Here is a 14,524-nt window from a genome sequence, read left to right as displayed (position 1 = left end):
CATTTTCCACATCTGCCCTCATGTAAGTTCTTTTATTAAGCCGTGATGAGCAAAAGAAGACTTACCTAAGTTCACATTCCTCCATCATTTGTGGGTATTACACTTGGTATAATCTTTTACATATTATGAAACGCTCCTTCAATCTGAAGGAGAAAAAGCCAATATTATTCATGTCCCTTAACTTTAAGTTAAATAGCCTGACTGATTTCATAACATAGTCTGGAGACAAGTAAAGACAATGTTGACAGGAATATATTTATGTCATGTTTGGATAGTACTACAATTAGACCAGACAAGCTATTGATTATAATTGGATCTATGGGACATTATCCCTAGTGTTTCAGAATTTGTAATACTGTACAAACATATTTGTAACTTTAATTTGCTGCATTAGTTGGAAATTTTTCAGAAGAAACAAGCAGTTTAAATTGCCTTCCAAGCTCAATGGCTGGCCTTTTGGAGGATGTCTGCCCAGCACAAATACCAGGACAACCATAGCAATATGAAAGACACACCTGCCATGCATCTGCCAGAGAAAACCTGCAACCCTATTTCTGGGTTTGAAAAGGAAATCATGGCTTGTTTCTAAGTGTTCAAGTTAATTAATTTGTGTCTGCAGAAATCTATACTTCTTTTTTACTCCGTGAGTCTCCCAAATAATTCTGGGTGTATCTCTAGGAGTGGCAGAAGAAAGTGTGAACTTGGGAAGAGCTTTTCCTAAGTGAGAAAACTATTACTAAACTGGAGGAAGAAAATAACGTCAATGGCTCAAAGGTAAACAGATGACAGAACAGTCAATCAGAAATGTAGTCTTAGAAAAACAAAGAAAGCAAAACTGAGTTTTTATTTGCCTTCTCTCGCAATGTTTACTAAATAAACCCTATTCCAGTCCACCCCCCTTGACATTGCTGAAAAAGAAAATCTTGTAATAAAAATAATTTGAGGATTTATCTGTTGATTTCTCACTTAAATTATGCTAATGACAGATTGTTCAAGCATGCATTAATAATACTATCACTAATCTAGAGAACCATATAAGCACATAACATAAGTTAATATAAAGGAAAAATACGCCAGAAAATGTGAAAGGGGATAATTTTTTGATGTGTATAACATGCAATACTAATCCATCTATTCATGTGTAGATGAACATAACATAATAAAATGTTCCAGGCAAATGGGACATCTATAACAGTTTTTATCTTTCTGGGATTTTCCCATTACCCCAAAGTTGAGGTCATCATATTTATACTGTGTCTGCTGATGTACCTATTCACCTTGCTGGGCAACATAATTCTCATCTCCATCACCATCCTGGATTCTTACCTGCACACCCCCATGTATTTCTTTCTCAGCAATCTCTCCTTTCTAGACATCTGGTACACCTCTTTTGCTCTCACTCCAATGCTAGCAAACTTTCTTTCAGGGAGAAGCACCATCTCATTCACAGGATGTGCTTCTCAGATGTACTTCTCTCTTGCCTTGGGCTCCACTGAGGGTGTGCTCCTCTCCATGATGGCCTATGACCGCTATGTGGCCATCTGCTACCCCTTGAGATACCCTATCATCATGAACAGGAGTGTCTGTGTGCAGATTGCTGTTGGCTCCTGGGTTACAGGCTGCCTTACTGCCCTGGTGGAGACAGTGGCTGTACTGCAGTTGTCTTTCTGTGGAAACAGCATCATCAATCATTTCACATGTGAAATTCTGGCAATCTTGAACCTGGCTTGTGTAGACACTTCCATGGTGCAGCTAATCATGCTAGTGATCAGTGTACTTCTTCTGCCCATGCCAATGCTACTCATTTGTATCTCCTATACCTTTATTCTCTTCAGTATCCAGAAATCGCATTCAGTAGATGGTCAAAGCAAAGCCTTTTCAACATGTGCAGCCCACCTGAGTGTGGTGGTTCTATTCTATGGGACAGCTCTCTCCATGTACCTGAAGCCCTTAGAAGTGAATTCACAGGAAATAGACAAATTTATGGCTTTGGTATACTCTGGATTAACACCCATGTTGAATCCTATTATCTATAGTTTACGGAACAAAAAGGTAAAACTAGCTGTAAAAAAATTTCTGTTTAAGAAATCCTTTTGGTAATGTGTTAATTTCCACCCTCAAATAGTGTTGGAATATGCACGCTCATTTAGACAATCTCCAGCATTATCTGGAAAATTGCATAATAGTAATATAAAGCAAAACTCTGGAAAATACTCAATTTCAATAGGCACTCAACCATGTTTTCTGTATTAATTAATCATTTAACAAAGAATTTTGGTCCCAGGAAAATAGTTAATATTAAAATTAGACAATTGCTCATTGTTTCATACTTGATTTGCTATATGAGCCTAAAGTACAATAGTGGAATTCCATGAAAATAACTAACATAACAAGAATGTAGAATGTTGAGCCCAGTAAACTTTGAAATAATTTAGTCTCAATAATATTCAACTGTCTTTGAATTTAAGAAGAAATCTTTATTTTTAACTTAATACACTATATATATATCTATATATATATATATTATTTTTTTCAAAACCCGAAACACCATCAATTAAGAATTCCTTGTGGTTTCCAGAATGTTGAAATATGAAAAAAATATTATTTTAGATTGATGAGAAAGAATTTGTTTATTTGGGATATGTATGTGATGACGAATAAATATCTGTACATGTGCAAAATATCATAAGAAGTGTTTGTAAGATTATAATCCTTGGGCCTGGGATTTAGCTCAGTGGTTTCACTGCCTGCTGCACAAGCGCAAGGACCTGAGTTCTATCCCTGGTACCAAAAAAAAAAAAAAAAAACAAAACATTATAATCCTATGTATGAAGTAGAGTAGAATGTGACAATCTGGAGATCTCAGAGTATCTGTGGGTGTAAGGTCACAATGTTCTCATATTGTACTTTGATGTCTTGCTGAATTCATCAACACTGTCATCTCAAATGTTATTATTTTTCTTAAAGTATACTGAATATTTGACCAATTAAGGCTGAGGAGGTGAGGATCCCTAACCTATAGTAATTACAGAAGAAATGACCTGTTAATGTTAACATTGTAGAAAAAGTCATGAATATATTTAACATATACGTGTGCAAAATTATATGTTATAATTTCATCATAATGTAAATTGATGTTTTTTCTTTGTCTTTTATGACCTCACTTGAGGTGGGAAATAGAGGGCAACATATCTATTTTTTTAATTAAAGAAGCTTCCTAGAATTTATGTGGATGGTGACTTTATCCTACAGAAAACATACTTATTGCTACCATAGAAATAACACCATGAGCCTTTGGTTTAGGGAAAGGGAGATAACTTAAATGCTTGTCACAGTAGGTCTCAGCCTGAGCAAGGCAGAACTCTAAAGGAATAATTCAGTCATAGATGAATGGATTGAAGAAGGAAGCACATAAGAGAAAAAAAATTTAAATTATGCACTCTGTTGATGATCTTCATCCAAATGCCCTTAGCATACATGAGAAAACTTTTCTCTCTCCTATCTGATGCCCAGCTCTATTGACTCAAAATCATTCCAAAGGTACCAAAGTATAAGGAACAAAAACAATGCAGTTATTTTTATTTGCATCTTGACTTATACATTCCACTATTAGATCACAGTGACCACAATGTGATACTGGTATTTGAAGAGAAGAAGAGATTATCTATCCAATCTCTACACCAACATAGAAAAACATTAATTCCAAGTAATCACAAACATTAAGCATACACATGTGGTTATTTGCTTATATAGATTAAAAGAAAACATATAAAAATTGAAATGAAAGTTTTATACCCCATCAGCTCAATGCATGATCTTTTCCATTTTTTTTCTGTAAGTTTTTTTTTTTTTTTTTTTTGATACCGGAGATCAAACTCTGGTCCTTGCGCTTGCGCATTCTGTAAGTATTTTCAAAAGATATGGATGAGCTAGGAAGTGCTGATACCAGAATACAAGAAGTTGTATTCCAATAACATGGTTTCCTAATCCTGGTTGGGTCTCCACAAGCCTGAAGATGATCCTCAGATTTCAGATACATCTGCAAGAATCACCTTGACCAAATAACCCGAGCCAGGATGGAGTTAATTCTGCCTACTCAAAATATGTTTTTGTGGCTCATTCCCAAGATGGCACTGTATATATAATCCTGAATTGTGCTTTGATTGCTTATTCATTATTCTATGTCCTATGATGAACAGCTTCTATTGATACAACATTCTTTATTAACTGAATAAACAGCTCATTAAAATACAACTTACAGAATTGTATCATATTTAATTCCTGCTTTTCTAATGTAATATCCAGTTAATATTTTCTTTGCAATATTTATATTCAGTGTTCTTAGATATTTCACTCACACAAGTGATTGACTTCAGCAAGTGAGCAACTTTGTGGAAATTTTACTATTTTAGCTCTTACTGTTTCCAAGGTCTTCAGGAGCATCTCACTGTGACCCACCCCTGTGTACCACCTTCAGATTTATTCATGTAAACTCAAGGAAGCACTTACTTAACAATCACATGATAAATGGGAACTCACTCACCCCACTAGGTTCATAAATACCTGCTTAAATTTTTTCTAAATACTCATGGTTCTTTTTTTCTTTTCAGGTTAGATTTTACTTGTTTTTTTAAATGTGATCTTTCTCATTATTTCAGTAATTTCCCATACATCCAAAGAACACACTAATGTCTATGCTATTTGACTTTAGTCTATCTTGAAATTTTCCCAGACCAGTCAGAAAATAAAGATTGCTTAGAGTGCTTGTCAAAGATTATCTGCAGGGTCAACCTAGAAATCAAAATCTCTAGGGTATATCCTTGTTAAACTGTATTTTTTATAAGAACTAGTGATTTTTATCAACTGAGAATGATAAGAGCTCTAATATAAGCATTAAATAGAAAACTGGATCCTAATCTAGACTCCACTCCCACCCCACCAGGTAGATTATGGTACAATATTTCATGAAACTCTATTCATGTGATTTTAATATCATCTGTCTTATTATTTTACACCATCTCTCCATGGTCTTGAGTCTTGCCTAGGTCTCACTTTGCAACTTGTTTCTTCCCAAATAACACTGCATTGTTTTCAAAGAGCCACCAAAGGGTGATGAGGAGAAACTGATGATTCCTCTTTTAGGACAAAGCTGATTATCTAAACAACTCCAACTGTTCTCAACCAGCACAGAAACTTTTCAGCACAGACTGGCTTCTGTAGCAGCAAAGAAACAAGTCATTACCACAAATAATTGTATAACTTCATACACTATATAGTGTGAAAATAAATTATATAGGGAACAAAAGCAAGGTTTTGAATGTCAAAAAAATGAGGGCTAACAAGGGCTTCCATTGGAGAATGATTTATTTACAACGTGTTAACAACATAAAGTAAGAATATCCTAAGTGCTCACTGAACAAAGCACTGGCTGCTGTGATAATGCTAAAAGTAATAATAATAAAATATCCAGGATATGCATTGAGTTATTGCTGTATTTCAACCACTCTTCTAAGTTCTTTACATGTGGTAATTTAATGCAAACAGCTCTGTGAGTTAGTATTGATAATATTTAATTCAATTTCATCTGTCATTTTGTCACCTTGACTTTCCAAATGAACAATCTGAGTAAAGAGAGATTCAATGGCTTATGTTGTTTACAAATCAGGTATATGGAGGAGCTGGGATCAATGTAATTTGAGGCAAACCCTTCCCCTTTATTTTACTTCTTACAATAAACTGTCCTTGAAATCACATTTCCCTTTCTTCTTTGCCTACAGACTTCTTTAATAGAAAAAAGGAGCTTATGTTCTTAGAGATCTTGGTTTGGGACAAACGTCTATATCCTTGAATTTGACATCTCTTAAGCATACAGGAGATCCAGATAGATTTAGGGTAACTCAAAGTAAAACACAAATCAAAACGTACTCCCATGCTCATCCCAGCCTTTGATGATAGTCAATCACTATTATCTCTCATATATTCCCTTACTAATACAGAAGTGCTGAGATATAAATCCAGGTGAGCATATTATTCATTTCTCCTATCTCAGCATCTTCACTAATAATCTCACAAGCTGTCATGCAACTGAAGTTAAAGATATCTCCTTCTTGAGCCAGCAGTTTTAAATAGATTAATTATTTTCAAAAGTGTGGTTAATTATTTTAAGGAAAATATACAAAATATTTAAAGACAACAGAAAAAATTAATAAAGTCAAAAACTTCTTTTTAAAATGGCATCAGCCCAAGACATTTTAATTCAGTTTTAATTTTTCATGGAACTACCCATACAAGAAGTAATTTTAGTGATTATGTATTCATGTATGTTTTGTGTTTTTATCTGTAGATCCTAAGTCTCAAGTGAAATATAAGTACTTTAAATAAAAATGTGCCAACTAAACAAGAGTACTATAAAACAAACCCATTTGAATTCATGAAAAATTAATAGTAAATAAATTAATCTTTAGTCAGTTATTTCTAATGTATTGAAACACATTAAATTGTGAATGGTAAAAGTGGCAGAATTAAATATACAGAAATGATTTTTTAAATAAAATGTTTTGAGTACAGTAGCACATTAATTAATTTGAAATCTTATTAAATTATAAGATTTTTGAATAATACATACATATATTTTCAAATCCACACTATCTCACTTACCATTTTTGAATATATATATATAAAGTATTATAGTGAAAGTGAGGGCTAAGAGAAGAGTAACTTTTGTTGCTATCATTATTTAATGTTAATTGTTATAGATAATAAAACTATTGAAATAGAAGAAAAATTATCAATACTAATATTTAATAATTTTTAACATCATCCCTGATTTCTTTCAATAGTAAGTTTCAACAAATCCCCCCTCTGCTGTAACAACCTAAACCATACCCAATCATTGCCCATGAAAAGACAAAATCACCCACAGTTCTCTAATTAGTAGCATCTACTCTTTCAGATAAATGCAACTCTAGACTTCCCCTCATAAATCTTAAAAACATGCCTCAAAGGAATTAAGAGAAGCTGCAGTTACTGCCTGCCATGATATATCTAACAACTCTAAAGGCAAAATAGAAAGGTATGCACTCAGTAACATAAAGTCAGAATGACTCAAATCCAACCCAAAACTTTAAAATGTGCAGAGAAACAGGATATGTCCCATGACTGCAAGACAACAAAAGCTATGCAACAGAAACACAAATGAAAATGATGATGAAATTAACAGATGAGCTATTATAAATTACTTAGAATTTAGAGAAAAGGAGAAACATAATGAGAAAAGTTATCAAAAATAATTTCAGGAATTGGAACATACAACAAGTAAAATGAAAAATTTGCCACATGGTAGCAGTAGCACGTTAGACAGTATAGACTAAAATATAAGTAAATTTAAAGATAGAACACAAAAAACCTACCCAAATGAGCCATAAAAATAAAACAGGCTAGGGGCCGGGCATTTAGCTCAGTGGTTCTGCCACCTGCCCCACAAGCGCAAGGACATGAGTTCAATCCCAAAAAAACAAAATAAAACAAAACAAAAAACAGGGTAGAAAATCCCTACAACTCCCTTGACATATAGGAAATATCACATAGTCCATCATACATATAACTGATATTTCAGTAGCCAAGAAAAAAAGAACCCCCAAAGTAGATAAAATGTTCAAAAATTCCAAATTTTAAAAACTTACAGATCCAAAACATGCAAACACCACACACACACACACACACACACACACGCAAGCACGCGCGTGGCTCAATCAATTCGTAACTTGATGAATCAGTACTAAAAAGAAAATCTTAAAAAAAAAAATGAAAGCCAAAGAAAGAAAACACTGCATGTAGATTATTAAAGATAGTGTTGATGACTTACACCATTGTTAGAAGCAATACAGCAATATCTTTATTTTATTTTATTTTATTTTTTGGTACCAGGGATCGAACTCAGGACCCTGCCCTTGCAAGGCAGGGGCCGGAACCACTGAGCTAAATCCCCGGCCCTATACAGCAATATCTTTAATGTGCTGAAAGAAAAAATAAATCTATCAACCTGAATTACACATAAAGCAAAAATATTCTTACATAATGAAAGTGATACAAGAAATTTTCAGAGGAAACCTCAAAGGAATAGAACTACCTCTTAACAAAACAGTTTTCCCTGTGGACATAAAACTGTATCAAATGAGAACATGAATCAGCAGAAAAAGTATGGAGTGCTGGAAAGGTAAACATAGGGTTAAACAAAATGGAACTTTCTTCACTGCTTTTAATTTCTTTAAAATTGACTATATAAAGCAATACAATAAAAAGAATTATAGGGCTTAAAGTAAAACCTCATGTATTGCAAAAGACATTTTGTTAAGGATGAGTCTCATAGCCAGTAGGGTTCTTATAAGATTATAACAGAGCTCAAAGTTTCCCATCCCATAATGCTAAGATCAGCTGTCCTAACGCTGTTGCAAAAAACCTTACTTTATAGTGATGCTGGCATAAATAACCCTACTGCACCACCAGCCAAATAAAAGCATAGCACATATAAGTTCGTATCATACATAATACTCGATAATGTTATTATATAAAGAAAACATCATTGACTATGCAACTGGTTTATGTGTTTACTATGCTACACTTCTTATCATTAATTTAGAGTTCACTAATTCTACTTATTTAGAAAAAGTTAACAGCCTCAGGAAAGTCTTTCAGGATGGTTTCCAGAAAAAGGCGATTGTTATCATAGGAGATGTTACTACTACTGACAAACTTTCAGAGGGACAAGATGTGGGGGTGAAAGACAGCTGTACTCGTCATCCTGACTAAACCAGGGAGGTCCAAGAGACTTGGGGAGAATGAACCAGTAGCCCTCGGTGCTGACATTGTTGGGCTTAGGTCCTATTTTCTAAGGTTTAGGTGTTATTTTCCTAACAAGGGGCTCCCAACAGTAATCTAAACAATTAGTTTCTATACAGCATGATGTTAAGGATGAGCAGGACCTGTCTGTGGAAAGATGAGAGGATTTCTCAGAGTGACACTGGCCCATAAGAAGAGGAGAAAGGGGAGAGCTTTCTGGCAGGACAGTCAGCCAAGGAGATCCAGTGAGGGACATGATGGCCAAGACCAGGGCAAGTTGGCTTAACAAAGGCTTCATTGGGTTGCAGGATTATCTTGCCCAGAAGTAAGATATTCATACCTCTACAAGGAGTCTCTTCATTCTGTTTAAAGTTACAATTAATGGTGCTTTAAAAAGTATGCCTGCTACCCCAAGTTCTGATGGCCCCACTTCTAGGTCAAATTTTCCCGCTTGTAACCCCATCTACTTGGCGGAGATGGAGTCATTTTTTGTGGATAAAATCCCTCACCAGAGAGTTTCTTTGGGCATCTATTTGGGTCCCCTTCCAGTATTGGAAGCCATTTGCTTTCTCTTTACCATGAAGTTCTGCTTTCTGCTTTCATTCTACAATCAAGCCTTTTGCTTAGTCCCTTTTTGTCTCCTCTAACTTGTAATCCTTTTCTGTTGAGAGGAGAACCCACTAGCTGGATGGTAACACTGACCTTGTACACATTTAACCAAATGTTTACAAAGTTAAAAAATAAGTAAAAACTTATACAATAATGATATGATAAAAATATTTTTGTACAGCTGTACATATTTGTGTTTTAAGCTATGTGTTAATACAAAAGAGTCAAAAATAAAAATAATTTAAAAGTTAAAAAATTACAGCTAAGTTTAAAAGTTACAGTTAAACCGGGGATTTAACTCAGTGATTCCGGCACCTGCCTCACAAGTTCAGTGTCCCGAGTTCAATTCCCGGTACCAAAAAAAAAAAAAACCAAAAAAAGTTACAGTTAAACTAAGATTATGTATTTTTGAAGAAAAAGTTTCTTTTGCACATGTAATGTAGTGTAAATGTAGGTATCACTAGTTTTAAGCAATATGATTATATTTTGTGTTGTTGTTTTCTTGGCATTTATTCTGGTTTGTTATCCTAAATGTCTTAGATCCTTGGACTTATAGCTCCCATAAAATTTGGGAAATTTTCAATCATTTATCCCTTCCAATATTTTATCAAACCTCTCCTCTTTTTGTTCTTCCTCTGGGACTTATGCAAATATATAAATATATTAAAATATACATAATATATAAAAATATATATAATATATATATGGCATAGTCTGATAGTTTCTAAACTTCTTTGAGACTCTATTTGTTTTACATTCAACCCTTTATTTTAATGGTTAATTTAGGATATTTTCTGCTATGTCTTTATTTTTAATAATCATTACTTCTACAGTTCCTACCCTGCTACTAAGACCACCCAGTAAAAATTTCATACACTGAATCCTTGACATCTAAAAATGGTGTTTTCTCCACTGCCCTTCATATTATATCTCTATTTTCCTTTAAATGTTTCAACATATTTATTGTAATCATAGAAGCTTTTTAAAATTCCTTGTCTTCTCATTTCATAATCACTGCTGTTTCTTGGTTCTTTTCCACTGAGTAAATTATATTTGCTAGTTTCTTTGCATAACTTGAAAATTTTCAATGGATGCAGATACTATGAAATTCACTTTTTTGAGTGAGGACCATCCACATTATGGAGATAATCCATTTTATTCAAAGTCTAGTGATTTAAATGTTAATCACATCTAAAGAACACCTTCACAGAATTATGTTAGACCAAACATCTGGAAATCATAGCCTAACAGAATTGACACATTAACATTAACCATCCCCGAGTGGTCAAAGGAAATTCCTTGGTAGTGATGGAAGAGTCATATAGTCTGATTTCTTTTATGATTGTGGTTACAAAAATATGTACATGGGGTAAAATTTCATAGACCAATATACACACATATATGTGTACATATGCATGAATACATTTTTTAATTAAATTTTTATTGGTACATTGTAGGTATACAACACAATTACATTTCTCATTGGGAATTGTACCTTTACATAACACATCTTGGTTCTTATTTTTTTCCCCATTCCTAGCCCTCCCTTCACCCCCTCCACCCTCCCCTATTTACAAAGACTTTATTTCCATTTTGTCCATTTCTCAGCATTTTTCCTTTCCCTTCTTTCCTTTCCCCTGCCCCTCCCACTACCCCTACCCCTTTGGACCTTTTCTTCCTATTTTGCATTGTCGATTATTCATTCTAATCAATGGTACATTTTAGGTATACAATATAATGACATTCATCATTGGAAGTTTGCAACTTTACATAATCTCTCTTGGTTCTTGTTTTTCACCTTTGCCCAGCCCTCCCTTCAACCCTTCCATTCCTCCCTATTTACAAAGATTTTGTTCCCATTTTTCCATTTTCTTATATTAATCCCATTCCCTTCTATCCTTTCCCCTAGCCCTCCCACTTCCTTCCCCTTTGCCCCTTTTCTTCCTATTTCACATTACCTATTATACATTTAGTCCTTATTTACACTTTCAGTTTCTCACACCAGAGAAACTATTCAGTATTTATTCATGTGTGTCCTATTTATTTCACTTAAGAGTATCGCCTCAATGATGCATGAATACATTTTAAAATAGTAAAACTGTAAAAGCTTTGTAATCTAATTAATAATATTGAGCCAGTTGTGATTTTGCTATTTACTACAATAATATAATATCAGAACAGAGGGAAATTGGGAAAAGGATACATAGTATAGTATCTACTATTTTTACAAATTTCTATGAGTCTATAGTTATTTGCAAATAAAGAGTTTTTTTAACTTTACAGATACTCAAGTGTGATATTTATTTAATTTAATTTTCATGTGTCACAAAATATTATTATTTTAATTTCCTCCACAGTTCAAAAATGTAAACATCATTCTTAGCTTAGGAGGCCACATAAAGATAGTCTATGGGCCAGGTTTTGCACAAAGTCATTTTTTGTTGACCATTAAATAAAATAATAGTATTAAATATCTCCCTATGTTAATAATTTTATTCTGGTTATGGAAAAACACTGTCTTGGTTGATTTTATGAAATACAAAGTAAAATATTTCAGGCAAACTTAAAACTTTCTGGTTATTTTCAGCTCTAGGATACTCATTCTCGCTCACTTCTAGACTAGTTCCTCTCCTAGTGTAAACCCTACAGGGAGACAGCTCAGCAGTCCTCCATCCTGCAAGCCAGATGTTAATTTCTCTTTCTTTGCAGGTACCTCAAAACTTCAAAAAGGTCTTCTGTGGCATCTCCTCATTTGACTTAAATTACAAAAAAACAGAATTCTTAGTTTTCCACAGCAACTGGTTGATGCTTTCTTTATATAAATTTTCTGGTGAAATGGCAAAAAGGGATGGTGATTAATATTAATATAAAACCTTTCAGAGAGCAGTGCTGGACTCTAATGATTGGTAACTGACAAAACTAAAAGGTCCTAGCTTATGTCTTTTACTTCAATTTCTAAATTCTGACTCAATAGGAAAAGTCAAACTCAGCACCCTCTACATAGGGAAATACTATAAACTTGGCACTGCACAGGTATTTTATGTGGTTTATTGAATCTTTACAGTAACATTAGGGATAGAGTTTACTATTTTTTGAAAACAATAAAACTATAGTTTAGAAAGGATGAATAGCCTGCCTCATATATGTAAATGGTTTTCGAAAGAACAAAATTTATATTCCTGCTATCTTAAACCTTAAGTGTGATACTTTCCAGTGTGTTACCACAAGTACACCAAAAACACATATTTCAGGGATAAGATTTTAAAGGAATTCATTGTCTTTGAAACAGATGGATCAGAACTTTTTAGACTCTGATTTAAGCACACTGCTATTCTCAGGGATTGTAGTTGAGCGGAGCTAATGAAGGCAAAGAGTAAATCTCTCTCCCTATAATATTTCTTTCCCCAAACAAGATCCTTTATGATTACCAAATAATACCACTTTATTTTGGTTTTAAATTTGTTTGAAGTGACAAATATAAAGTTTATATGATCATGGTATACAACATGATATTTTGATGCATTATAGAATGGCTACATTAATTCCTCATTAAAGATCAATAGTTAGGTTCTGTTACCTGTTTTCCGACAAAACAAATATTTCATAGCAGCTTTCACATCTTTATTTCTCAAGCTATAGATTATAGGATTCAGCATGGGAGTCACTACCCCATAAAACATGGAAAAAAGCCCTTCAGAAGCTTGGGAACTACTTTTCCCAAAGAGGACTTGAGACTTGGGTTTTGCATAAATAAAGAAGATGGTACCATAAAATACAATCACCACAGTCAGATGAGCTGAGCAGGTGGAAAAGGCCTTGCGTCTTCCTGTGGCTGAATTCATTTGCAAGATGGTGCACAGGATGAACATATAGGAGAAAAAAATAATCAGAAGAGGAAAGACCAGGAAGGCCATATTTGAAACACTTAGGGTAACAATGTTGAGGGATATATCAGCACAAGCGAGCTTAAGGACAGCTAAGATCTCACACAAGAAATGATTAATAATGTTATTTCCACAGAAAGGTAATCGCATGGCAAGAGATATTTGCACAATTGAATTTATTCCACCAGAGAACCACGACACACAAGCCATCAGAGCATAAACCACCTTGCTCATGATGATGGGGTACCTCAGAGGGTTACAGATGGCCACATAGCGATCAAAAGCCATCATGCCAAGAAGCAAACATTCTGTTGACCCCACTGCAAATCCAAAGAACATCTGCACTGCACATCCAGAGAAGGAAATGTTTCTTCTCTTTGAGATTAAGCTCACCAGAGTTGATGGAACAGAGGAAGATGTGTAGCAGATATCCAGGAAAGAGAGGTTCCCCAGGAAGAAGTACATGGGAGTGTGAAGACGGGAATCAAAGATGCTTGCTATGATCAGAATACCATTGCCAGTCAGAATCGCTAGGTACATAACTAGAATCACAGCAAAGAAAATGATCTCAAGTTTTGTGTAGCCAGAGAGTCCAAGAAGAATGAATTCTGTCACAGACGTCTGGTTTATCTTACTCATGTTCCAGCTTTCAGGATGTCAAAGGAAGATCCAACATAACATGTTTTCATGGTCAAGCAACAAATGTAACAAATGTCTTAAATAAGCATTACCTTTAGGATGAACTTTAAAGCTCTGCTCTGCCCTTCAATTATCTTCAACAGCATGCCTAAAATAAAGTGATACCAGGATACTGAGATTTTCTACCCTGTCTCTCATGTGTGAAGGTATATCTAGGATCAGAAGCAAATTCAGAATCAACCTTCCTCAATGTTAAAAATACTCCAAGCTGAGTTTTCTAAAACGTTAGAAGATTGCAGACAACAAACTCGTCTTCATTTAGTCAAGCCCAGTGAGAGCACAGTGGAGAAAGCAAAAACTAACAAAGATTTCAACCCAGCATTTAACAGAAATGTTCAGAATTTTTAAAAGTTTTGATTTTTATACATATTTGTCTACCAAAAACTCTGAATCTTTTTCCATGCAGTTAATTGTTTGTTTTTACAGGATAGTCATTTGTTCATAACAAATTGAAACACAGACATTGTAATTTATCATCTGTTCAAAGCTAAAGT

The 14,524-nt window shown here is 34.2% G+C and overlaps 2 protein-coding genes across 2 annotated transcripts; one reads left to right on the top strand and one right to left on the bottom strand.

The window, feature by feature from the left end:
- Positions 1-1,164: 1,164 nt before the first annotated feature.
- Or13f1 (olfactory receptor family 13 subfamily F member 1) lies at positions 1,165-2,125 on the top strand. Its single transcript, XM_013073401.2, is given in 2 exon segments — positions 1,165-2,085; positions 2,087-2,125. Coding segments are annotated over 2 exon segments (960 nt in total).
- Positions 2,126-13,010: 10,885 nt separating this feature from the next.
- Positions 13,011-14,058, bottom strand: LOC101720069 (olfactory receptor 13C4-like). The gene has a single exon (XM_021261105.2). It carries the CDS (start codon positions 13,968-13,970, stop codon positions 13,011-13,013), a length of 960 nt encoding a protein of 319 aa, XP_021116764.2. The 5' UTR covers positions 13,971-14,058.
- Between the last annotated feature and the right edge of the window lie 466 nt (positions 14,059-14,524).

The sequence above is a fragment of the Heterocephalus glaber genome, unplaced genomic scaffold (genome assembly GCF_053883595.1).
Source record: "Heterocephalus glaber isolate CG9 unplaced genomic scaffold, H.glaber_assembly_v1.0 deba00001481, whole genome shotgun sequence".
NCBI classification, from domain to species: domain Eukaryota; kingdom Metazoa; phylum Chordata; class Mammalia; order Rodentia; family Bathyergidae; genus Heterocephalus; species Heterocephalus glaber.
This window is presented reverse-complemented; position numbering and strand designations above follow the sequence as displayed.

Bases quoted from the DNA above. Each gene is read 5' to 3' on its own strand.
- LOC101720069 (XM_021261105.2), bottom strand. From the start codon at position 13,970: ATGAGTAAGATAAACCAGACGTCTGTGACAGAATTCATTCTTCTTGGA.